The sequence below is a fragment of the Chelonoidis abingdonii genome, chromosome 1 (assembly GCF_003597395.2).
Source record: "Chelonoidis abingdonii isolate Lonesome George chromosome 1, CheloAbing_2.0, whole genome shotgun sequence".
Lineage (NCBI taxonomy): Eukaryota > Metazoa > Chordata > Testudines > Testudinidae > Chelonoidis > Chelonoidis abingdonii.
This window is the reverse complement of record NC_133769.1, coordinates 212,007,127-212,031,333: the sequence shown is the minus strand read 5'-3', so window position 1 is coordinate 212,031,333 and position 24,207 is coordinate 212,007,127. Positions and strand designations below refer to the sequence as shown.

General features: G+C 43.5%; 1 protein-coding gene and 1 long non-coding RNA gene across 3 annotated transcripts in view; one reads left to right on the top strand and one right to left on the bottom strand.

Moving 5' to 3' along the window:
• DIPK2B (divergent protein kinase domain 2B) overlaps positions 1-13,200 on the bottom strand; it is a 29,786-nt gene extending 16,586 nt beyond the window's left edge. Inside the window, exons 1-2 of the mRNA XM_032800997.2 lie at positions 12,797-13,200; positions 1,387-1,651 (exon numbers count right to left, since the gene is read on the bottom strand). Coding sequence (XP_032656888.1) covers positions 1,387-1,651; positions 12,797-13,023 — 492 coding nt within the window. The 5' untranslated portion in view covers positions 13,024-13,200. The remainder of the gene's footprint in view (positions 1-1,386; positions 1,652-12,796) is intronic.
• A 136-nt stretch (positions 13,201-13,336) lies between these two features.
• On the top strand, positions 13,337-23,831 carry LOC116836964 (uncharacterized). 2 transcript variants are annotated; one of them, XR_004376575.2, is made up of 3 exons: positions 13,337-13,483; positions 16,368-16,505; positions 22,051-23,831. It is a non-coding gene; the product is annotated as an uncharacterized LOC116836964 (long non-coding RNA). The 2 variants fall into 2 exon arrangements; XR_004376574.2 differs by having other exon boundaries at positions 13,337-13,742; positions 16,365-16,505.
• Positions 23,832-24,207: the final 376 nt, after the last annotated feature.

Sequence of the window (24,207 nt, the reverse complement as noted above, 5' to 3'; positions counted from 1 at the left end):
TCAGTGTGGTGCTTTCCTCTCATGCACCCACAGTGCTCAGTGGGATCAGCTGAGAAGGCAGGTGTTTCCTGACTGTCCGGGAGGGAGGGAGTTAGTGGTGACAGACAGAGAATGATGCTGTCCTCCCCAAGGGCTGCTGAATGCTATAAATCCCCTCTCCAGGAGTGGGGGGAAGGCTGACCTTTCAGAGGAAAGAAACAACTGAAAAGCAGTTTTTTTAAAAAGCCTAGTACTTTATCCAGTGACAAGGGGAACAGATAAATAATCATTCTAGCAGGGTTCAGTGCTGGCAACTTTCTTAAAGCCCCAGCTCTTAGAGTCAGGTGATTACCTGAGAATCTCTACTTTCATTGGAGAAAACAAAATTTCTAGCTCTCATGGTTGAACAGAAAAGCTTGAAAATGTGCCCCTTAAAGCTCAAACCTGGTGGTGGTGGTAGATGTTAAAAAACATTTATTTATTTATTTATTTATTTATTTTAAATCTCAGGATTTTGGGGGGCTTGACTCATGATTTTTTAATGCATGAGGTTTGACATATTGAGATGTTCAACAAGTAGATGGCTCGGACAGGATCCCAGTTTGGATCACAGATCAAAGCTTGATCCTATTTCTCTAAGAGGTCAAATCTGATCCCTGAATTAAAGCACTCCAAACAGTGGGAAGATTCAGATTTTGAGCCCTTGCAATTAGGGATGTTTGTATCTGGACTTTAGAGTCTGTTCCATTATGGGCCAAGTCACAGCCTGAAGAGTAGAGACTTGTAAAATCAGCATGTTTTTTAAAAGTTTGCTGCACATCTGTGTTCCCTGCTCACTTTTCATAGTCCTGGTGGTGTCCCAACCCTCCTTTACTTTAAAAACAATCCTAGTTTTAAAGTCTTAGTTGGTTCATTCTACCTCTCCTCCCTCCTCCAGCCATTCTCCACCAGCACTTCCTGGCAATCGTTTTCTGTGGGATGCTTCCTAAGGGGTTGATGGACTAGTAGCAATCAGCAGAGAAGGGAGGATAGAACTGAAGGAGCTTTGTAAAAAGCTGCCAGTTCTAGTCTTGATCATTACAAAAGAAAATTAAAATGGACTGGTTTGGATATTAACCTCTGATTCATTTTTGTGTGGGAATCATCCACGTGATGCTGCAGACACTTTCCCCCTCTTCTTGTGTCCCCACTACAGTGCTCTGAGAGGGTCAAAATCCTATTTCTTGTGGAGCCCTACAAGCTTAGAGCTTACGCAGCTCCAGTGAGTAACAGTCCTTGATTCTTTATGAAGTTTATAAAATAAACAAACGAAGCAATCAGAGAATCCCCGCAGACTCTGTTACAGGAGGTAACTGCAGTAGCTGCCAAATTGGTGTGCTCCTCATTAACAGGACCTTGCATACTCACCTGCACAAGGTCTGGTGTGAGGCGCTTTGCTTTCAGCCACTTTTGGAATCTCTCCGTCTTCCTCAAGACGTGCTCGATGCTGCAGCTTTTTCCCTTGGGAAGGGAAGCACAGATTCTCTTGTCAGCTTGGTCATGCTGGTATTTGGTGGTTAGCCTGGAGATCTCAACCAGCCGCCAGATTTTGGCATCATCTGTGTAGTTCCCAGAGTAACTGGGAAGGTAGTCGGGAGGCAGTTTTAAATGAGAAGCGAGCCAGTTGTCAAACCTGTCAAAGCAAAGCAAGTTCCCAGCAGAGAATCTATTAATAAACCACATGATGTTGGACAATTCAAGCACAATTTCCAGTTTTCTTATTTAAACTCCAGGGGCTAGAAAAAGTATTTGATCATTTCTAAAATGTTTTAAATTGCAGAGGTGAATGGTGAAAAGGACACTAGCAAGTTTAGGAGGCTCCACATTTGTTCTAGTGCTCTCTCCCCAGACCTGTTGGCAAACCTTACGGAAATTCGTATGTGTGCGCATGTTGTGTTTTGTTGAACAACAAAAACTCAACCAGTAGCCTTGTACTTATGAGCAGCACTACGCTAACAAAAGTGTGCACATTCAGTAGAGAAAAGACACTTCTGGTAAATAAGTAGACTCTCATTTCATGCTTACAGCTGGTAGTTACAAACAGTGGAGGAAAATGGGAGTTGTTATAGGGCTAGGAATTGGGTAGTAGCTCTTTAAATAGTTTAGGAGCACTCTGACAGCCAACCTGTCCTCTAATGCAGAAGCCGCCAGAGCCCTGCCAGAGTAGCAGTGTACGTATGTAGCTAGGCCTGGTATGGTTTTGTGTAGTTAGTAAACACTGTTATTTGGAACTCAGGTGGGTCCTTGTAGCTTCATCCTCTCGTAATGCTGTGCAGAGAACATAGACGCTACAGTTATAAACAATTAAAAGGTTTAAAGCACCCAAGGATTGCGCTGTACCTCAGTGTACGGTGCTGCTGTGGAAAACAAAAGTAAAACTCTAGAGTCTCAAGATACCTGTGGAAGAACACGTTGGTCTGTAAGTCTGTGTCACTGTCCAATGGTGTTGATCCCAGGGATATGAGAGAGACAAGGCGAGTGAGGTAATACCTGTTACTGGACCGATTTTTGTTGGTGAGAGTGACAAGCTTTTCGAGCTGACACAGAGCTCTTCTTCAGGGCTGGCCCAGATCTCTATTATCCCCTCCATTCAAACTGTTCTACAGGAGCTTTAATTTGCACTGCAAAGGCAGCATGGACCTTTCTTTAATATCTCATTGGAAGGATTCAAATGTATCAGCCCCCTGTCATATTGCACTTTTGGGCCCAAACTTTCAAAGCTATGTACTCCAGTGCCATGGGTGCATGTGCAAGTCATCTGTTGCACACGGCCAGTTAGACCCCTTATTTGTGTATATACACAAATATCTGATTTGCACATCTCTTTGCCTTATGTGCGTTATTAAACGCCACGTATCTTTGATGTCAGCCTTGGATATGAACCCAAATCTGAGTTCAGGTTGTGAACCCATGATCACTTGTCCGGGAATGAGGAGCGTTGCCACTTAAATGCTTTTTTGTGGACTTCCTGCATTATCATTGCATCACCAGTGTCTCGCTGTTGTCTCATCACTACAATTCGTATGGGAAGTAGTGGTTGTCACTGCTGGTAGCAGAATGGATATGTCCCAGTTCCATTCCAGATACTCCTGCTGTTATTCATAGATTCATAGACTCTAGGACTGGAAGGGACCTCAAGAAGTCATCGAGTCCAGTCTCCTGCCCTCATGGCAGGACCAAATACTGTCTAGACCATCCCTGATAGACATTTAATTAACCTACTCTTAAATATCTCCAGAGATGGAGATTCCACAACCTCCCTAGGCAATTTATTCCAGTGTTTAACCACCCTGACAGTTAGGAACTTTTTCCTAATGTCCAACCTAAATCTCCCTTGCTGCAGTTTAAGCCCATTGCTTCTTGTTCTATCATTAGAGGCTAAGGTGAACAAGTTTTCTCCCTCCTCCTGATGACACCCTTTTAGATACCTGAAAACTGCTATCATGTCCCCTCTCAGTCTTCTCTTTTCCAAACTAAATAAACCCAATTCTTTCAGCCTTCCTTCATAGGTCATGTTCTCAAGACCTTTAATCATTCTTGTTGCTCTTCTCTGGACCCTCTCCAATTTCTCCACATCTTTCTTGAAATGCGGTGCCCAGAACTGGACACAATACTCCAGTTGAGGCCTAACCAGCGCAGAGTAGAGCGGAAGAATGACTTCTCGTGTCTTGTTTACAACACACCTGTTAATGCATCCCAGAATCACGTTTGCTTTTTTTGCAACAGTATCACTCTGTTGACTCATATTTAGCTTGTGGTCCACTATGACCCCTAGATCTTTTTCTGCCATACTCCTTCCTAAACAGTCTCTTCCCATTCTGTATGTGTGAAACTGATCGTTCCTTCCTAAGTGGAGCACTTTGCATTTGTCTTTTATGATACCATATGATCGGCCATGCTGCATTGGGTGGTGATTTTGTAAAGTGAACAAATACCCACTGAGGACTGAACTGTGTTTTTCCACCCAGAGGACAAGTGTATTAAACAGCACCAATCAGTTCCTATTTGAATGGCTAATTAACTGTCTTTGTGTCCCTGTGTTCTTTCCTCACAAATCGCTGTGATGGTGCATGTGAAAATGGATAGTGCAGAGGATTCCCCAGCAATCTTGATCCATGCTGTGTAGAGTGGAGGGAACAAAATCTGCAGCAGATGCGGGCCCTCTAGGTGGAGAAAAGGGCTATGCAGCAGAGCTGGTCAAAACTCAGAGTTTCCATTCCGTGGGAAATTCTGACATTTTGACCTTTCTTTTCATCCTGAAATGGGAAGAAAAGTCAAAATTTCCCACAAAAAACATTCTGAAATGTTGGGTTGGAAATACAGAAGTGTCCTTATTGAAATCACCTGATGAAGCATGCCTGATCACATGGCATCATTTTTCATTTAGGCATGGTTGAAGCACTTCATTTTTACTATTCTTCTGTGCGTTTTTTTATTTTTGCTGAAAGAGTATTTTCCAACAGAGAACTGTTCCACTGAAAAATTTGAACAAGCTCTATTCTGCTCCCTTCTCTGGGTAGCTGTTTTTCCGCCATGAGCCTATGGGTCACCCAAGAAAAATGGACAGCCAGAAGAGGGTGGAGTCATGCTAAGTAGCTGGCTTCCTCACCCTCAAATGAGGAAAACCTCCTGAAAAATTAATGTTGCTTGGGACAAAATTAACACAAACTGTGCCCTAGGAGTCTCCTCCACAGCATTACAGGGCACAGCTGGAGTCTGGCAGCCAGTGACAGCATGGCTACTGGTCCTGCTGTGCTATCATAGCCAGGGCAGGGTGCCTCATGGAAGCGCAAAGGGGAATCCTTTCACAAAGTTGGACAGGAGTTGGAGAACTGGGTGCCTGACGTCTCCACTTGTTTGGGGGCAGGGAAGTGGGGGGAAATGTTCTGGGTATGCAGCTTCAGTGTAGCCATGGAGATTTTTTACCAGCTTGTTCCCCTCCACACAATATTGCACAGGAGGGGAGCATATGGGCTGTGTAATTAGATTCTGGAGATTTTTCTACTATCAGCCCCCTCAGCCCTGCCCACACACACATTTCATATGTAATAATTTAGGGACACAGCTGAGTATTTTGCAAGTAGCATACTCGAATAATGTGGCTTGAACTTTAAATTTTTGCTAGCCTAATGTCAAACATGCGGTGCCACTAAAAATGTCCTAATTATAATCAGCCCTGGGAGCATTGTGAAGCATTTCCTAATTGTATTTCCACATAAATTAATGTCAATAATTTGAAGCTAAAATAGGATTGGCAAGAGACTCAGTAGAAGGTTAGGTGAAATAGATAAAATGACGTTACCAAAATAAAGTAAGTTTGAAAGCTACTTGACTTTGTCAGGAAAACAGCATAGAGAAATAATATGGGAATTAATTAGATTGTCTCTGCTCTAGGATCCTACTTCAAATGTTAGTATAATCCATTCCTGGTTGGTGATTTCTAGAGCTGAGAGAATAATTTGCCACATAAAGAATTACACCAGAATATTAGCCTTTTTCTCTAGTAAAATTCCCTCATTTTATTTTTTCAAGCAGTGCCATCTTCCCTCCTTGCCCCCCAGAAAATAAAGTTTTGCTTTTGTACAAACTTTCGCAAGAACTCATTTAAATTGAGAATATAGAATAGGAAGGGACCTTCTGGGCCACTGAGTCTAGTCTCCTGCTGCTGCTGCTACAGGCGTACAATCACAGTCATCAAGTTCCATTTTAAAACTACTTAAGTTGGAGTGTATGAATGCTCACAAAGCAAAGCGCTGCTCACAAAGCAAAGCGCTGCTCACAAAGCAAAGCGCCACTCATCAGCAATGATTCCATTCAAGATGTGCAGGTCAGATTGGGTCACTGCTAGTGAGATTGGAGGCTTTTAGGCCTTGGGTTCATACATGTTCACTTGGAGTGTATTGGTGCTATATTATAGAACCATAGGGTAGAAGGGAGCACAAGGGTCATCTGATCTAACCCCCTGCCAAGATGCAGGATTTTGTTGGCTCTAAACCATACAAGACAGATGGCTATCCCTATCCAGCCTCCTTTTGAAAACCTCCCTTGAAGGAGCTTCCACAACCTCCCTAGGCAGTCTGTTCCATTGGCCTACTGTTCTGACAGCTAGGAAGTTTTTCCTGAGATTCAGTCTAAATCTGCTATGCTGTAGTTTGAACCCATTGCCTTTGTCTTGCCCTCTGTGGCTAGAGAGAACAACTTTTCTCCATCTTTTTTTATGGCAGCCTTTCAAGTATTTGAAGACCACTATACATCCCCCACTTAATCTCCTCTTTTTCAAACTAAACATACTCAGTTTCTTCAGCCTTTGCTCACATGGCTTGTGTTCTATCCCTTTGACCATCTTTGTCATTCACCTCTGGATCCTTTCCAGTTTCTCTGCATCCTTTCTGTACATTGGTGACCAAAATTGGACAAACCACTCCAGCTGAGGCCTAACCAGTGCCGAGTAGTGCGGTACTGTCACCTCTCATGATTTGTATGCTATTAGTCTGTTAATGCAACCTAAAACTGCATTTGCATTTTTATTTTTTTGCAACAGCATCACATTACTGACTCATGTTAAGCTGTGATCCGCCACTACTCCCAGATCCTTCTCCAAGCCAGTTATCCCTCAATCTGTACTTGTGCATTTGGTTTTTCTTCCCTAAGTGTAGCATCTTACTTTTGTCTTTGTTGAATTTCATTTTGTTTTCTACAGGCCAATTCTTCAATTTATCAAGATCCCTCTGAATTTTAGCTCTATCCTTCAAACTGTTGGCAACCTCTACCCCTGCCCTACGGCTTTGCATTTTCTGCAAATTTGATCAGTGTGCTCTTTATTCCTACACCCAGATCATTAATAAAGATATTAAAGAACACTGGACCCAGAACACATCCCTGTGGGACCTCACTTGAGACCTCCCTCTAGTCTGACATCATTCCATTAATAGTTACTCTTTGTTTGTGGTTGTTTAACCAATTATGTATCCACTTAAAGGTAGTTCCACTGAGCCTGCATTTCCCCAGCTCGCTTATAAGAATGTTATGTGGGACTGTGTCAAAAGCCTTGCTGAAGTTCAGGTATATTATGTCCATTGCCCGCTATCCAACAAACCAGTTACCCCGTTGAAGAAGGAAATCAAACTGGTTTGTTCTTAGTAAATCCATGCTAGCTGCAAGAGATTACCCCTTCATCCTCCAGGTACTTGCACACTGAGTATCTTATACATTGCTCGAGTAGCTGACTGGTTTATAGTTTCTGGCTCCTCCTTTCCCCCCTTTTAAAAGATGGGCACTACGTTAGCCCTTCTCCAGTCTTCTGGGACCTCTCCTGTCATCCATGAGTTTGAAAATATTATTGACAATGGCTATGAGATTTCTTTAGCTAGTTCCTTCAGTACCCTCAGGTGAATTCAAGTCTAGGCCCCCTAGACTTGAATTCATTCAAATTGGTCAGAAGATTTCTGCTATGTTCTTTATTTATCCCAATCTGCATCCTTTCCCCTTTATTGCCTATAGTAACTGGACACGTCATGTGGTCACATGTTTTTTGTGAGAAGATTGAAGCAAAGTAGGTATTGAGCAGCTCTGCCTTCCTATCATCTTCCATTACCAGCTCACCTTCTCCACTGAGCAGCAGACCCACACCATCCTTGATCTTTCTTTTTGTCTGACGTATTTGAAGAACTGCTTCTTGTCTCTAACATTCCTTTCCAACTGTAACTCATTCTTTGCCTTGGTTTTCCTGATTTTGTCCCTACATGCTCATGCTATTCCCATATATACTTCCTTGGTGACATGCCTCTCCCTCCATTCCCTGTGTCTGGCCTGCCTTGTCAAATGTTATGGCTTTAACAAACACTAGCCTTTTCCCCACAGTTGCTCAGGTGTGGTTAGTTAACACAAGATTCTAACCAGAGGCCTACTTAGAAAGATTAGCATTAGAAGTGGAGTTTGGCTGGAACTTGAGTGTTATAAACTCTTATGCTTGTAGGGCTTGAGGTTCAGAGAAATGTGGAATCTAAATTTGGTCAGTGTTAAGGATTTTTGTCAAATATGAAATCAAATCTCCATCTGTACCTCAAATCCCCAATCAATACGCAGCCCCATTGTGCGAGGCACTGCACAAACACAGAAAGACACAAGCCATGTTTCAGACAGTACACAATACAGTAACTCCTCACTTAAAGTCATCCTGATTAATGTTGTTATGCTGCTGATCAATTAGGGAACATGCTCATTGAAAGTTGCACGATGCTCCCTTCTAACGTCGTTTGGCAGCCGCTTGCTTTGTCCACTGCTTGCAGGAAGAGCAGCCCATTGCTACTAGCTGGTGGGCAGTTGGAACCAGGGTGGACCAGCAGCCCCCCTAGCAGCTCCCTGCTCCCCTAAGTTCCCTGTGCAGCAGCTGAGCAGCAGGCTAGCAATTGCAGCTGTCCCTCCTCCCATTGCCATGTGCTGCTCCTCCCCTCTGCCTTGGAGATGCTCCCCGAGCCTCCTGCTTGATGGGTGGGAGGAAGGAGGAGGGTAATGTCAGGGTCTCCCCCTTCCCCCTGCTCCTACACCCTGCTCACCCCTTCTTCTCCATATGGATGGAGAGAGACAGAGAGAGCCTGGGGCAGCAGCTGCTGTCTCAACTTCCTGATCCACTTAAAAAGACAATGCACTTAAGAGTGGGTCAGCTTACTTAAAGGGGCAGTGTGCATTTCTCTCTCTCTCCCACACACAGGGTGTGTGTCTCTATCTCTGTCTGCTATGCTGTCTCCCCTTCCCTCCATTCCTGCTGCCTCGTAGAGTGTGAGGCTACATTAACAACATGATAATGCTTGATGGCTCAGCTGAGTGTTAGTTCATCATTTAGCACAGGGGTTCTCAAACTGGGGGTTGAGACGCCTCAGGAGGTCATGAGGTTATTACATGGGGGGTTGTGAGCTGTCAGCCTCCACCTCAAACCCTGCTTTGCCTCCAGCATTTATAATGGTGTTAAACATATTAAAAAAGTATTTTTAATTTATATTGGGGAGGGGGCTGCACTTAGAGGCTTGCTATGTGAAAGGAGTCACCAGTACAAAACTTTGAGAACCATTGATTTAGCAGCAAGGCATTCCCTGGGAAATATCTCACCCTCTTCCACTCTCTAACTTCCCCACCTCAACCAAGCTTCATAATCATCATAGCATATTAAATTGTTTAAAATGTATACTGTGTGTATATCGATATAATTTATAGTTTTTTGTCTGGTGACAAAAATTTCCCTTGAACCTAACCCCCCCTCCCCAATTTACATTAATTCTTATGGGGAAATTGGATTCGCTTAACATCATTTTGCTTAAAGTCGCATTTTTCAGGAGCATAACTACAACGTTAAGTGAGGAGTTACTGTACATGCTAACACAGCCACAATTGGCAGTAATTTTTTTAAATTTTTGAGCATGAGTGTGGTTAATGATTTGAATAATTCAAATATGCATGTGCATTGGATCTGGTGCCCAAAGGATCATGCAGATACACCTCTACCCCAATATAACATGACCCGATAGAACATGAATTTGGCTAAAACTCAATAAAGCAGCACTCCAGGGGGGCGGGGCTGTGCACTCTGGCAGATCAAAGCAAGCTCGATATAATGCGGTTTCACCTATAACGCGGTAAGATTTGACTCCCGAGGACAGCATTATATCAGGGTAGAGATGTATAATTAAATGGCTGCCTCGTCAACTGAGCAATATACAGGCACGCGAAGTCCAATACTGATCATTAGTTTGAGTACGAATGAATGAAAGGTTCCTTAGCAAAGCTTAAGGCACAGTAACACAATTCTGGGGAATCTGACTTTGTTTTAAGTACTCCTGTATTTGGCATCATGTATAGCCAGCACACTAATGGCATAATGTACTTTCCAGTTATAAAGTTTCATCAGTGCGTGGGGCCACAATAATAATTTGCTTGCCTATAATGCCTTTCTGCTGAAGATCCGAAAGTGCTTGTCAAACTAATTAAGCCTTTCAACATACTTGGGAGGCAGGGATTAGTACGTTCATTACAGACAGATCCATTTAGGCAAAGCTAGGTTTGGTGACTAGCACAAGACCAAACCGTGAGTCAGTAGCAGTGCTGGGAAGAAAATTCAGGCATCCTGTTTCCCATCTTCACGCACAGATCACATTTCCTTGATGGTTAATCCAGCATGCAGGCAGGCAGTAGCTCCCCAGACTGATGGAAAAAATAAACTAAGCATGCTGTAACTGAAATACATACATTGCTTCGCTGATGGTGCTGTATAGCTTATATATATGCGGGGAGATTTTCAGAAGCACCTAAAACATTTAGGAGCACAAGTCCCATCGACAGTCTCCCCCTATTTCTCTTAAGAATAGCATTTCTGTGTTTGGAATTAGTTACAGGACTAGATTGCAGCTAGTTGTTTAAAAAACTTTGTGTCTAGGAAGCCAAGTGGAGTGGCAGTGTTAACCACTGCAGAAAAGAAAAATGGTTAAAGCTAACCAGAGTTTTAGATTTAAATGTTTGTTCTTTTCAAAATGCTCCCAGCACAAACATGTCTTGTTACCACTTTGCAGCACTGAATTGAACAAACTGTAACTACCCCAGAGAAGTTAGTAATTTTTGCTTTGCTACTTTTAGCGAGACAACCTCGCCCTTGCCAAGCCAGCAATGAACTCCTCCTTTAAACAATAGCCACCATGCTACTTAGAGATTTGCAGCAGGCTCACAGGAGAAGAGCTCTGACATTATGGATCCTCCATATAGTTCTCAAAGGCAAAGTGGAGAGTGAAAATGCCAGTTACAACTCTGCTTAGGCGCCTCTGTGCTAAACTGTCCAGGAGGAGAGGGTGTGAGCACATTGCCAATCCTCTGCTCCTATTACTACTAATAGCCCAAAGGAGTAAAGCAAATGTGTAAAACTCCTTTGGCAGGCTGCACAGCTGAGCAATCTTGTACTAAGGTACCAACTGGGCTGTCACACAAATATCTTGAGCTTACGCCTGCTTAAGCTGCTCCAGGCAGTGCTGGTCTTAAAAGGGGTGCATGGGAAACTGTTCTGGCCCCTCATACCAACATTCTCTGTCCCCTGGGGTTGTGGAGTGGTAGTTACTAATACTCCCACTCCAATGACTGCAGAGTGCCAATGCTATTACTAACACATAGGTTTAGAGTGTGGGTGCTGGTGGTGGCCTGTGAGCTACAGGTGGTCAGACTAGATGATCTGATGGTCCCTTCTGGCCTTAAACTCCATGGCTGTACGTGTGGAAAAGGCAGAACAGTCTCCATGTGATTGTCCAGCCTTAGTGCCGGATTAATTATCTGTGCTCCTTGGACATTCTGAGACCTGCTGGTGTTATCCTAGGGGCCAGACCCTCAGCTGATGCCAGTCAACGTTACTTCATTGAAATCAGTATGGCCGTGCTGATTTATACCAGCTGTGGATCTAGCCATATATATTGTACATTCTATCTGCTTTTGGGGGCAGGGACTGTACTTCATTTGTCAACTGCCTCCCACAATGGGGTATGGTCCTTGTGGGGGCTGCTCTGCCCTACTTTAGTACAAATAATTGGACAGGAAGGCTCCTTTCAGCTACTCTGACATCAAGTAGAACCTTATTCTGCTTGTGGTCCCACTGACTTGCTGTGTTGGGGGCTAGTCAGTGTAGGAATGCCAGACTGATTAGGATTGTAAGCTCTTCAGGGCAGGGACCATCTTTTTGTTATGTGTTTGAACAGCACCTTTCACAGTGGGCCTTTCACCATTACCACAGGGCAAATAATAATCATTGATGATCTTATAGCATTGCTAAACTTGTCTGAGAAAAATCCTAATGGTTTTACTATAGCACATTTTATATAATAGCTTAAAAATAAAAACAGTTATTTGTCTAGCATTACTACACTTATATTCCTGTATTAAAACCACAATTTTACTACAATGATTTCCTCCACACCTGGGGCTCTTAGGTCTGTAAAAGAGAGAGTGCTTATAAATCATAATAAAAACAATAAACCTTTCCCCTGTAAATGTCCTTTTTTTTCCTCCTCCTCTACCACAGTAACATTTTTTCCTAGTGTCATATGGTGTGTTATGCTTTTGAACCTGAAAATTGTAAGATCAATCGGATAACTGCTTGAGTGCACGTTTAATTCATCTAAACATATGTGCAATATCTGCAGTTGTCCTCAAGTTCTTAATGAAAACTCCAGATGCAAATGGCCCTGATGTGCAGAAGTACCTGTTGTCTTTGTGCTTGCAGATTTAGATCTTGGTTGAACTTAACTAACAGGTGCATGAAATTGTACATATTTCATATGGTACATAAGGTGCTAACATTTCAAAAATGTAGCTCTTAATGTTTATGTCATGTTTACAGTGACTCAGTGCAGTCTACCAGTAGCTTAAATTTGTAAAGACAAATTAAATTCTCCTTGGTCAGCTGCTTAGCAGAAAATAATTCCAGAGACAGCTAAGTAAACTGGCATACTATTTCTCCCCCCTCCCCCACTCCCACTATTCTCTTGAATTGGTTCAATGCCAACTTATCAGCAGAAAATTAAAGTTGAGAAACTTTACTTTAAAAATCATATTCAGGGCTCAAATCTGGTGGTGATAGTGTCATCTTAAAAATACTAATATACATTATTTATAATAACTTGACACTGTAATGGAAACCCGGGGATAAGTTAGATTTTGAGGAGTTTTTCACTAAAGTACTTGGAAATGTTAACGGTCAGTTTTCATGTCACTATGCAGAATGTTTTCAAAATTATTGTGCTGAGTTTCTGACCTTATTTCTTCTTTAAAGAATTTCTTGCAAATTGATGTTCCGATGCAGGCATTGCATTTATCGAGTCCCAGGAAAGTCCGGCCAAAACTGTAGCTGGGTTTGACATGGGGCACAGAAGAAGGAAAAACTGTTGCTTCTAAGAAAGGACTCCAGTTCAGGGTCAAAAACTGAAGCAGTATCAGTAAACCGAGAACATTAGAGCAAAGGTAATACATCCAGCGCCCCATCTATGGTACCTGCAAGCTCTGCCTTCTTTGATGCTATCCCACCCTTCGCTCTTTGTGCTTTAGATGATCTCAGTTTGCAATTGTGAGTCTCTAAACACAGAGAGAGGATCTTGGTCCATGAGAGCCAGAAACTGTCCCCATCCTGCCAGCTGGTTGGTGGTTCTATAAGTTTGTGTTCTGGGTGGGAAAGAATATGGTGTGTGGGGTGGGGTGAGGAAATGCATGGAGGATACAGATAACTTGGGTTGCCATAGTTGCCTTTCCTCTGCTTGGTGCAGCTGTTTCAGGCCCCGACACCCCACCCATCACTACATTAGAAAATAACAACAAGAAGTTCTCATCTGTACATTATGCAGACAAATGAAGGATATCCGTAGCACAGGCATAGGGTATACAAAGGACACTTACATTGGAACTGCCGCAGCTGGAACAACAGTGCACCAGAGGCATGAATTTTAACGTGAGCAAAAAGTTTAAACATTATGTTTTTTTCGTTGAGTGTGTGCGCATGGGGAAGGCACACATCAAAGGCCGTTGCCGAGTTCTAGATTGTGTCGTTTCTTACAAATCCACTCTGCTCACCTCTCCCCTTCTAACGGTGGAGCTTGCATGGGGATTGAACAGAAGAATTGCTCTTTTATTGTTTCTCAGTAATTGAAAATCTGCAACGTGGTAATCTTTTAAATGACACAAACTGTCCTAGAAGTGAATGTTTTGTGGTAAGTAGGATTGAAGCTTTTGAAAATGTTACCCCTTTTTTTTAAAATTGCCCAGATCCTCAAAGGGATCTAGGCACCTAACTCCCATTTGAAAAAGGGCCTAAGTTCCTAAGTCACATAGGGTATGTCTACATTTCAATTAAACACGGGTGGCTGGCCCATGTCAGCTGATTCAGGCTTGTGGGGCTCATGCTGTGGGGCTATAAAATTGCAGTGTAGACATATGTGATTGGCCTGGAGCCCAAGCACGGGGACTCTGCAAAAGGGAGGTTCCCAGAGCCCAAGCTCCAGCCCAAGACCAAACATCTACATTGCAATTTTATGGCCCCACAGTCTGAGGCTCATGAGCCTGAACAAGCTGACAAGGGCCAGCTGCCAGTGTTTAATTATAGTGTAGACATACCCCTAGATTGTCAATGAGACTTAAGCTCTTAAGTGCCTAATTCAGTTAGATGCTTTTGGAAATTTTTCCCATAGCCTCACCCAAAATGGAGAAAGACCAGGGGAAAATTTGGGAACTGGCAATGGTTTTAAAATGCAATTATACTGACTATTCCCGTTTTATCCAAAACCCTATTATCCAAATCACTGCATTATCCGAATCCCTGGCTTGTCCCCCAGAATGAGATAAGTACAAGCCGCAGCATGTACCTCATGCTGGAGGACTACCCAGGGATTTGGATAATGCAGAGACGCCTTACCAGAACTTCAAGGAAGGAACCCCCGGCTGCGGGGGAGGCCACCCAACTGCTAAATGGATCCTGCCCCCTGAAGTATCTGAACTCACGATTATCCAAATGAAATCTGTCTCCCGCATGCTTTTCTGATGATTGGGCGGACATTGTAATTCATATTACATACAGTGAGCTATATTACAAGAATGCTATTGAAGTTTACTCCACTGCTCAGCTTTTCCCACTGCTAGAACTTTACTTCTTTTCCACTTACAGAAAACAGTCCCTTTCATTCCTTCCGGGCAATGCCTCTTCAGTGGTACATTGGTCCCGTGTTAGCATCACCCCTTAACCAGCTATTCCCCATGCTATATACATTAAATCCCATCTCTCTGTCTGTCTTTCATCCTCTAGTTCCTTTTATCATTTTAGTTGCTTGTCTTTGAACCCTAAGTTGTCACTGTCCTTTTGACAGTAGAGACTCAAAATTCTTGACTCCCTGGTGTGTGCTTTAACCCAGAAACCGTTTAGTCTGTGGAAACAGAGAGGATATCATTCCCCAGGGCTGTCAATTTGGCCTTTTCTGCAAGCGCTATATTCATTTACATTTATTACGTTAAAATATCTATACACTAATAATATTTCTCTTCTGTGGCCGACTACATTGACATTTGTATTGCTTTTGCACTATTGCCTAGGTTAGGAATACAGAGAGCAAAGATTATTTTTGCAAAGTAATATTACGTGTATATGTTCTTTATTACTGCATACTACAGTTGCATCACTTTGCAGTGTCATAAAAGCATGAATTCTTTGACTGTGGGAATGGGAAGAATGCATCTGCCAGCTTGCTACTGCCATTTTGCATTTACTTCTTGGATTTGAGCCTCTTACGCTGCTTTTAAATTTCCATGGGCTTTTTGTTCAGACTTATGCTGTACTCGAATGGAGACAATGTGAAGAGGTATCATTAAATTATGCCGACAAAACTGAAAAGGAAACTTTTTAAATTCACGCTTACTTAGGGTAGCTGTAGAATGGCAGCCAGGGATCTCTAGCTCCCCAAAATTCCCTGAAGAGAAATCTCCCTTTTTCAAGACGTAGGAAATGTCAAACACGCAATTTCAGTAATTTGATACTTCGAGTATTGCAATACTGTGGTTTAAAGTCAGTCTCCAGAGATATTTTTAAATGGTTCACCTTAGGTCTGATGGTCAGAGGGGCTGTGCGCTCTCATCTCCCATGGACTTCAGTTGCAGCTCCAGGAACCGAAGTCTTCAGCTCTGGCCTAGTAACTTTACATTGTCTCCACACAACCTGGCCAGACACATTATATCATAAAATTAACTAAACAAGTGCAAATGCTTCATTGAGTCAGTGGAAAGTCTCATTAATTTAAACATGATAATGAAACCCCAGACAAATCCAAATGCCTGGATGACAGTATCAAAATCACACTGAAACGACAGAGGGAATTGTCTGCCCTGCTGCACCCTTTTGGTGTCACTCCGGTGCTGCAAAGGGAGCAGAAACCTCCCCCAGCTCCCTCATTGGGGACAATCTCCTTAGCATGGAGGAGTCCCCACAGAGTCAGCGGAATAGCTCCTGTGCTGCCCATCAGCCCCTGTGCAGGGAGAGAAGCTTATGGGGCAGTGAGGATGAGGGGAGCCGCTGGAGCACAGTGTAACCTAGCAGTCCCCAGGCTGCTCTAAGTTGTAGTGTGGCAGAGCATCACTGAACTCTAATTGGGTCCCTGACTGACTGCTCGGTGGAAGCTGGGTGCAGCAGAGACTCTGCCCTACAATGCTATGTCTTCCCTGGGGCGGTGGGCAAGAAAGGAGTAAAACAATGTGGTGTTGAATGGTTTGGTGCGCATGTGAGCACTGACCATTTTAGTTTGTTTTCAGCATTGTGCGCAGTCTGGCAGCAATTTGTATATGTCAATCAGCAGGGAATGCAGTGTGATGACAGCCCTGGAGAGAACGTGAATGGTGACTGCGCTTTGTGAACATCGTCCCTCTTTCTTTCCTGTGCGATTTCATCTCAGAGCTGAGTTTTGCGTTTGTTCCTTTACTGAATGCTGGGACAGGTATAATCCACTAGTGTCATCCTTTACTCAGCTGTTATCAGTACGTATTGCAGCAGCCCAGGGCATGGTCTGACCTGCCATCACCAAGTTACACTTTATACGGGAATTCACATCTTCCAAGTGCTACAAGCACTAATTTATCATCTCAGCAGTCATGGCAGACAAGTAACTGTTCTTCCAGCTCCCACCTTCCCAAATATCAAAAAATACCAGAGGAGCCCTACAGGCTGTCTTGAAGATCAATAAATTCAGGCTGTTTTGAACTGAGATGTGGCCCATACAGGGTGATTAGATAGCAAGTGTGAAAAATCAGGATGGGGGTGGGGGAGGGTAATAGGAACCTATATAAGAAAAAGCCCCAAATATTGTGAGTGTCCCTATAAAATTGAGACATCTGGTCACCCTATGGCCATAGTGGAGGGGCCCTCATGGTGTCAGGAATCCCAAGTCTGTTCCATCAAAGTGACCCTGGCTTGAGTGTCATTCGACCCTGCTGCTTTCTGTAGCTTAAGAACTGTGGCAGATAAATGTTTTTCATTTCATCTGTGAATTGGAAATGAAAGTGCATAGCAGGAAATAGACACATCCCCACCTGCTCTTCATAAACTGCTTGTAAGTAAGGATGGACAATACAAGTTCAGAGTAATAAAGGAGGTTGCTTCCCATACCACATCCCTCTCCTTCAAACAGGAGCAAACACCCCATCCTTTGATCAGATCAATCAACTATATTTCTAGGAAGACCATTAGCCTAATATCTCAGTGCCAAGTGACCTGTTATTGAGGCTAGCTCAGTAGGTCTCAAATTTCTGTACTGGTGACCCCGTTCACACAGCAAGCCTCTGAGTGTGACCCCCCCTACCTCCCTTATAAATTAAAAACACTTTTTAATATATTTAACGCCATTATAAATGCTGGAGGCAAAGGGGGTTTGGGGTGGAGGCTGACAGCTCGTGACCACCCCATGTAATAGCCTTGTAACCCCCTGAGAGGTCCTGACCTGTACTTCTCCTGTCAGGGCCGGCTTTAGGAAGTGCAAGGCCCAATTCAAACAGTTCGACGGGGCCCTGGCAGGGATGACTTAAAAAAAAGAAAAAGTAAAAAAAACACGTGGGGGTTGTATTCACTGGGCGGTGCTCTGAGTCTTTGGCGGCACTTTGGCGGTGGGTCCTTCACTCGCTTCAGGTCTTCAGCAGCATTGAAGGACCCGCTGCCAAAGTGTCGCCGAAGACCCAGAGTAAGCGAAGGACCTGCTGCTGAAGTGCCGCTGAAGACCCAAAGCGCCGCCAGGTGAGTAAAAATTAAAAAGGCGCTTCTCACCAGGGAAGGGATTCTCACTGGACGCAGGGCCCGATTCGGGGGAATTGGTGGAATAGGCCTAAAGCTGGCCCTGTCTCCTGTAGTTCTCTTCCAAGGCCAAAACATACGACAGCAGTACTGCAGTATCAGCAAAGGACTGGCTTGTTGGGCAACGTAAGGTTCACCTGGTGGGCTACAACGTTGCTGCATCTCCTGCAACATACATGTACCAAAAACCAAATAAATATAAAGCTGGACCATTGCTGTTGGGTAGTGAGGTGCTGCTCTGGGCCCACTGCCCCTGTCTATGTCCACACCTCCATCCCCTACTTACCACCTGGGCCTTGCTGCCTGAATGACCACTGCAAGGCCTTGGGAGATGAAAGGGAAAATCCATTGCAAGTATGTAGGTCAGGGCTAGAGTTGCCGCCAGTCCTTTATTACAGGGAACGTTTTTTCAACAAGAGAAGGAGTTGGTGAGTGCTGCAAAAAGTAGCAAGAAATACCCCTGGGGAATGTAGGTGAGTATTGCTTAATAATGATAATGATAATATCAGGAGGGGTGTGGCAGAGGTGTTAAGAAAACTGTCCCTTATTTTTGGAATGCTGTGCAATGTTGGCAGGGCTCAGGGCAGAGCCTGGCATGACATGATGATTCTAAAAGTGCTTTCAGCAGTAATCAGCTCCAAGATAGCAAAGTGCAACCAAGTGACCAGTACAGACAGAGGTGAAAGTAAGCCAGTCCAGTCCAGAGCCAGCAGCGGGCCGCGGGCAGCCCAGAGCCCTTTGAATCCCAGCCATGGCTCTGGCGGCTAGGCAGCGGCTGGGATTTAAAGGGCTCAAAGCTCCCCGTGGTTGCAGGCAGCCCAGAGCCCTTTGAATCCTGGCCGCAGCTCTGGCGGCTGGTCTGGGCCCAGGATTTAAAGGGCTTGGGGCTCCCCTCAGCGGCAGGAGCTCTGGGCCCTTTAAATCCCTGCCCCAGACCCGCAAAGCTCGGGGTTACCCCCAGCTGCCGGAGCCCCAGGCCCTTTAATTTTCCCCGAGCCCCGGGGGGCTCCCAGTCATCTCTTCAGCTGGGAGCCCCTGGTTGATTTAAAGGCCCTGGGGCTCCCAGCCACAGCTGGGGCCCCAGGGCTTTTAAATCTTGAGAGGCCACGCCTCTTCTGGATGAGGCCATGCCCCTTCTGGATGCGGCCACGCCCCCTCAGGACTCCGGCAGTACCGGTAAATCCTGTAAGTTACTTTCACCCGAGTACCACTCAATATCAGACTGCTTCACACTTCCTTTGTGATTCAGGCATGACATATGGGTTAATAATTAGAGCTGCTTGACAATCTCTTTGAGTTTGTCAATGAAAAATGGCTTTTTGAGTGCTATGAAAATGGGATCATTTTGAACGCTATAAACATTTTTAATGAAAATTTTCTTCAAATTTTTTGGACTAAGTGTTTCTAAATGAATTGATTTGAAGCAAATAAATTTGTTCTAATTTGCACTGAAATAAAAAAAAGTTTTACATTTTTTGTCATCCCTTCCCCTAGTATTTCTTTTCACTTTTTCCCCCATAAAAGGGAGGGGAAAAGATGAAAAGGAAAGTGAGGAGAGGAAAACAAACCAAAAAGGAAAAGAGAGAGGAGAATGGAGGGGAAATCCAAAAATGAAAAACGTGAAATTCAGAACAGTGTTTTTCATTTTGAATCACTGAGTGGGAAAATCAGACAAATCACAAAACATTTCCAACAGAGCAAAAATTCTTCATTTTTGTTCAAAAAAAATTTCAGGAAATATTTTTTGTTGTTTGGCCATATTTATGCATAATTCCTCAATGGTATTAATAACCTGAGGGAAACAAGATGACAGTATCAGAGGGGTAGCCGTGTTAGTCTGGATCTGTAAAAGCAGCAGAGAATCCTGTGGCACCTTATAGACTAACAGACGTTTTGGAGCATGAGCTTTCGTGGGTGAATAATGCCCACTGCATCGAGCATAGGAAATTATCAGCAGGTATATATACGCTAGCAGCAGTAGAAGATAACGAGTAATCACAGGGAGAGCCCTGTCAAGCATTGAGGTGTGAAAACCAAGAGAGAAATAAACTGGTCGGTATTGCAAGCCCATGCAAGTCTTGTTGTCAACCGAGCTTGATGTTCAAACTGTGCAGATGAACTGAAGCCAGCAGTTCTCTTGAATCTGTCCGAAATGTTGCTGCAGAGGCCACCTAAGCTGCTATAGTGTGGCAGGAGGTTAAGTCTCCTAAAGTTGTAATGCCATTCCTAATAGCTGATGAGTGCCATTTATCCTTCGAGAGACTGTCCACTGGCCAAGTACATAACAAAGTCATTGGCGCAATATACATGTGAATTGTACAGGTAATAAACGTGATGGTGTGCGATTATTAGTCTAATGATTGTCGATGGTAGAAACAGTGCAAGTTGCAACGAGGTTTGTTCATGAATAGTCGGACTGAGTTACATGTGTGATCATTCGAGACTTAATTGCAATCGGGCGAGATTGCCGCCACCCAAAGTTAAAATGTGTCGTTTCCAGGATGTGTAATCCCTATTGATGTGTGAGGTTTAGGGCTGTATGTGATCCAGTGTATTCCTGTTGGTCTTTCTTTCCTTCGGGGATTCTATGCCCAGTAGGATGGCTTTCTGTACACGTCTGCTCTTTGATCTTTCCTTATTTCTTCATCGGTAATTGTAGTTTTGAGAATCTTGATGAATTTTGTAGTGTGGTCTCTGCCTGAGGTAGACCAATCGGTTTTTACCTCAGTGCTTGTCTTAACATGATCGTGTATGTGCCCAGGGATGGAAGCTACATGAAGTAGCATTACATTGGTATTTTTGAATAAAAGGTGTTTTAAATGTGACCATCCCTTATTTGGCACCATGGGTTCTAGAAGTACACCTCCCGTGTACATTGTCCAGCGAGTTTGATGTGGGTGGAATGTGCTGTTGAAATCATGTGAAAATTTTCCAGAGTCTCCTTCCCAGGGTCCAGATATGAAACTTCATCAATTACCATATAAAGGGGCTGTGATACAAGAGCTGAGAACGTTTTCCATGTCGCCATAAAAATTTGCAATTTGCCATTGCAGTTCATAGCAGTGCCATATCTGGAATATCATATTGTCATCAAATTTGAAATATTATGGCAGTATAAAGGCACAGAAGCTCAGCACCATTTCTTGTGGCATCACAGATACATGTTCCTGACAGCTTGTATTTCCATCAGTGTTTCGTATTTGTGTAGGAAGCCTCTACATCCATGTGGTTAGGTGTTGTTTTTGAAATCTCACCATGCATTGTATTTCTCCTCAGAAATCATGTTGTCACGAGATAGCTGATGCGTGTGGCATAGTCTGACAGAGAGTCCACAATCCAGACAGCCCTTCATGAGAGTGCCAAATCCCGAGGATGATCTGCATCCAGAAAATTTCCGATTTTGATCTTGATAGTGATGAATAACCCTTCGCTCTTAGAGGATATGTTTGATTTGTTCCCTTGTTTAGTTAAGGAGGTTCTGATTAATCGTGAGTTCTTATTTTATCCTCCGTGGATGAGAATTCCGGTAGAACTGATATTGAATGTCTGGCAGCCTCCTTTTGGTATCAACCTTTACAAGATACAACAGCACCTCCTTATTCAGCCTCTTGATATAATGCAGGTTTCTAGCTTGAGTGCAGGCGTTCTTGCACGACTTATACTGAGGCAACGATGGTGTTTCCACAATTCTGCCTGTGCACATCGCGGAACATTTCAATGTATAGTCCAGGCTCATTTTCGACCCTCAGAGGACCATGGAGTTCTCTCTTGTCTGCCTGGGAGGTACCTGTGTATCAGTCACTGTCACTTTGTCCTGAATTATTCTTTGATTGAACGCAATATAGGCTTCCAGATCGCACAGAACTTATCATGTTATGGGTGCCAGGCAGAAAGGAGTCCCAGATGACACATTGTCTTCTGGGCTGAGGTTGTAGTATAGATTGATATTGCTGGGTGGGTTAGGGGTACCACGGTTGTGGCCCCATGTGGCAGGCAGGAGTTTAGACAGCTTACAGTCTTTTTTCCTTTGTAGAGAGGTGAAGTGAGTAATGTAGATCTCCTGTCTTATTTTAGTGAAGTCCGTTTTTATGGAAGTTTGGTTATTAACGAGAGTCTCCAGGTTGGAGAGCAATGACAATAGTTGTTGTTCTATGTTTCTTGGTTAATTGACACACCATATCTTGTCATTCCTCCTTAAGCTTATCTTGACATCCAGCTGCTTCTGCTGCTGAAGGGGAAACCTGCTGTTTTGAACTCCTCTGCTGGAAGGCAGCTAAAGGAAGAAGTCAGACGCTGGGGACATTGTGTGGCCAGTGAAGGCCAATTTTAGTCTGCAGAAGACTGAAAGACTGGTACAAAAGGCCACCAAAGACTCTCAGCTACCGTTTTGGCTGCAGCTTCCAAAGGAGAGCCTGCCAAGAAGCTTAAAGTGTGGAACTGGATCCTGGATTTGCCTACGTCAATGCCCTTAGAGACTGAAAGTGGGATATAGGGATCTCAGGCCCAGGGGACAGTGGAAAAGGATAGTGAAAAGAAAGTTGGCAGAACATCTGACAGCTGTTCAAGCAACTGTTTGGGAGTCAATGCAACCACTTATGCACTCAGGCTTACTGGTAACTACCAGTCCTTGAACAAGCCATACAAGGTAAGAGGCAGAGAGATGATATATTGAAAGAAAAACTCAGTTTAGCATCAAGGGAAATTTGCAATACCAGTGGGCAATAGGCTGTTCACAAACAACACCAGCACATATTCTAGTGAACCAGACATTTAACAATGCAGTTATTCGTTTGTAATTGTAGTTATAGACATCTTATACGTATACATGATCACAGCTGAAACAACTGCATACCCATGGATTAATTCATTGAACAGTGTTATGACAAGGCAGCTAACAAATCACTGGATCCCTTCTCAAGTGAAAATATATTTAGAAAACAAAAACAAAAAACCCTCCTTCAAGATAAAACAAGAAGCATGTTCCCTGCGTAATATTCCAGGGGAAAAGATGTTCCACAATATTTTTCTTGGAACTATAGGATCAACTCCGTGTCCCAACAGTTCAAAGGATTAAAAAGAAAAATTGGAGCCTTGGTTTTTTGGCATCAGAACTTCAGATTTTATTTCACAGTCATCCTAAGGCAGAAGCAGGGCAAAACAAATGGGCCCCCCTAACATGAAAATAGTATAGGGGGGACTCCCCATGGCAACCAGGCCAGTTAATGGAATAGAACTGTTACAGGAATGCATTTCTTCTTGGAAATGGGGCTTACATATAGGCTACTACATGCAGAACTAAAAGGAAGCCTTCTAAAGCAATGACTTGTGAAAGGAACAAACTATAATAAAAATGTGATAAAATAAAACCCTTAACCTTGTGATAAGAACACTGAACTTTGTTGAGTCATTTAGGCTCCAGATGTGAGCTATCTAATAATAATAATTTCGTAGGCAACATCTGCCAGACTGTAAATCTCTGTTTAGTTTTTTTGTGGGAGAGGGTTAACCCACAATTATCATTGATTTCACTGCCATCTGTCTGTGAGTGCAAAGGGATGCCTGGTGGTGTCCGAGGTGAGAGAGAAGAACTAGTGAGAAGAAAGCTACTCTGACTTATCCCAGAAGACTGGCCCGGTGCCTAGCTGAGGGCTGGAGGGGTTCAAAAGTGAGCTTTCAGCCCAGATTTGCACTCCAGATAGCACTGTGTGTTCCCGCACTGTACCAAAGGATCAGGCTCTATGTTGCTGCATGCTTTTACCATTGTCAGCTGATGTTTACCAGTAACTCTGAGGAGGCCCCTTTTCCAGATGCAATGACTAGTCTTGATGATCATTCATGAGTTCTCATCGGTGCAGAACCAGAGTCGATATATACTTGTATCTAGTGTAAACAAAAATATCCTGAAATTTGGCTTATTTGAATAGTGTAATAATTGGATGTGGAAATCTATGTGGATACTAAATACATCTATTTTCTTTTATAGCTTTCACATGTCTCCCAAAACCTGAGATCTCTTCTCTCAGAATGTATTCCTTGCACTCACTGAAATCACTGCACAAATGCTAAGGCAAAGCATTTAAACGTGCTTAAAGTTAAGCAAGTGTATAAGTGCCATTGACTTCAATAGGGGACTTATACACATGCCTACATGCTTTGCTAACCCAGGGTCTAAATCTCTAAACCAAGATTTTCAAAAACAGGTGATTAAAGTTAGGCTCCTGCATCCAACAACTGAAATTAGATCAAAGTATTACGGCCCACGGGAGACCAGACTCTAATGTGCCACAGGAAGATAATAGGAGGCACTTAGTTGCACCAAGACCCCCACAATGGCAGGGAAATAATTGAGATATGCC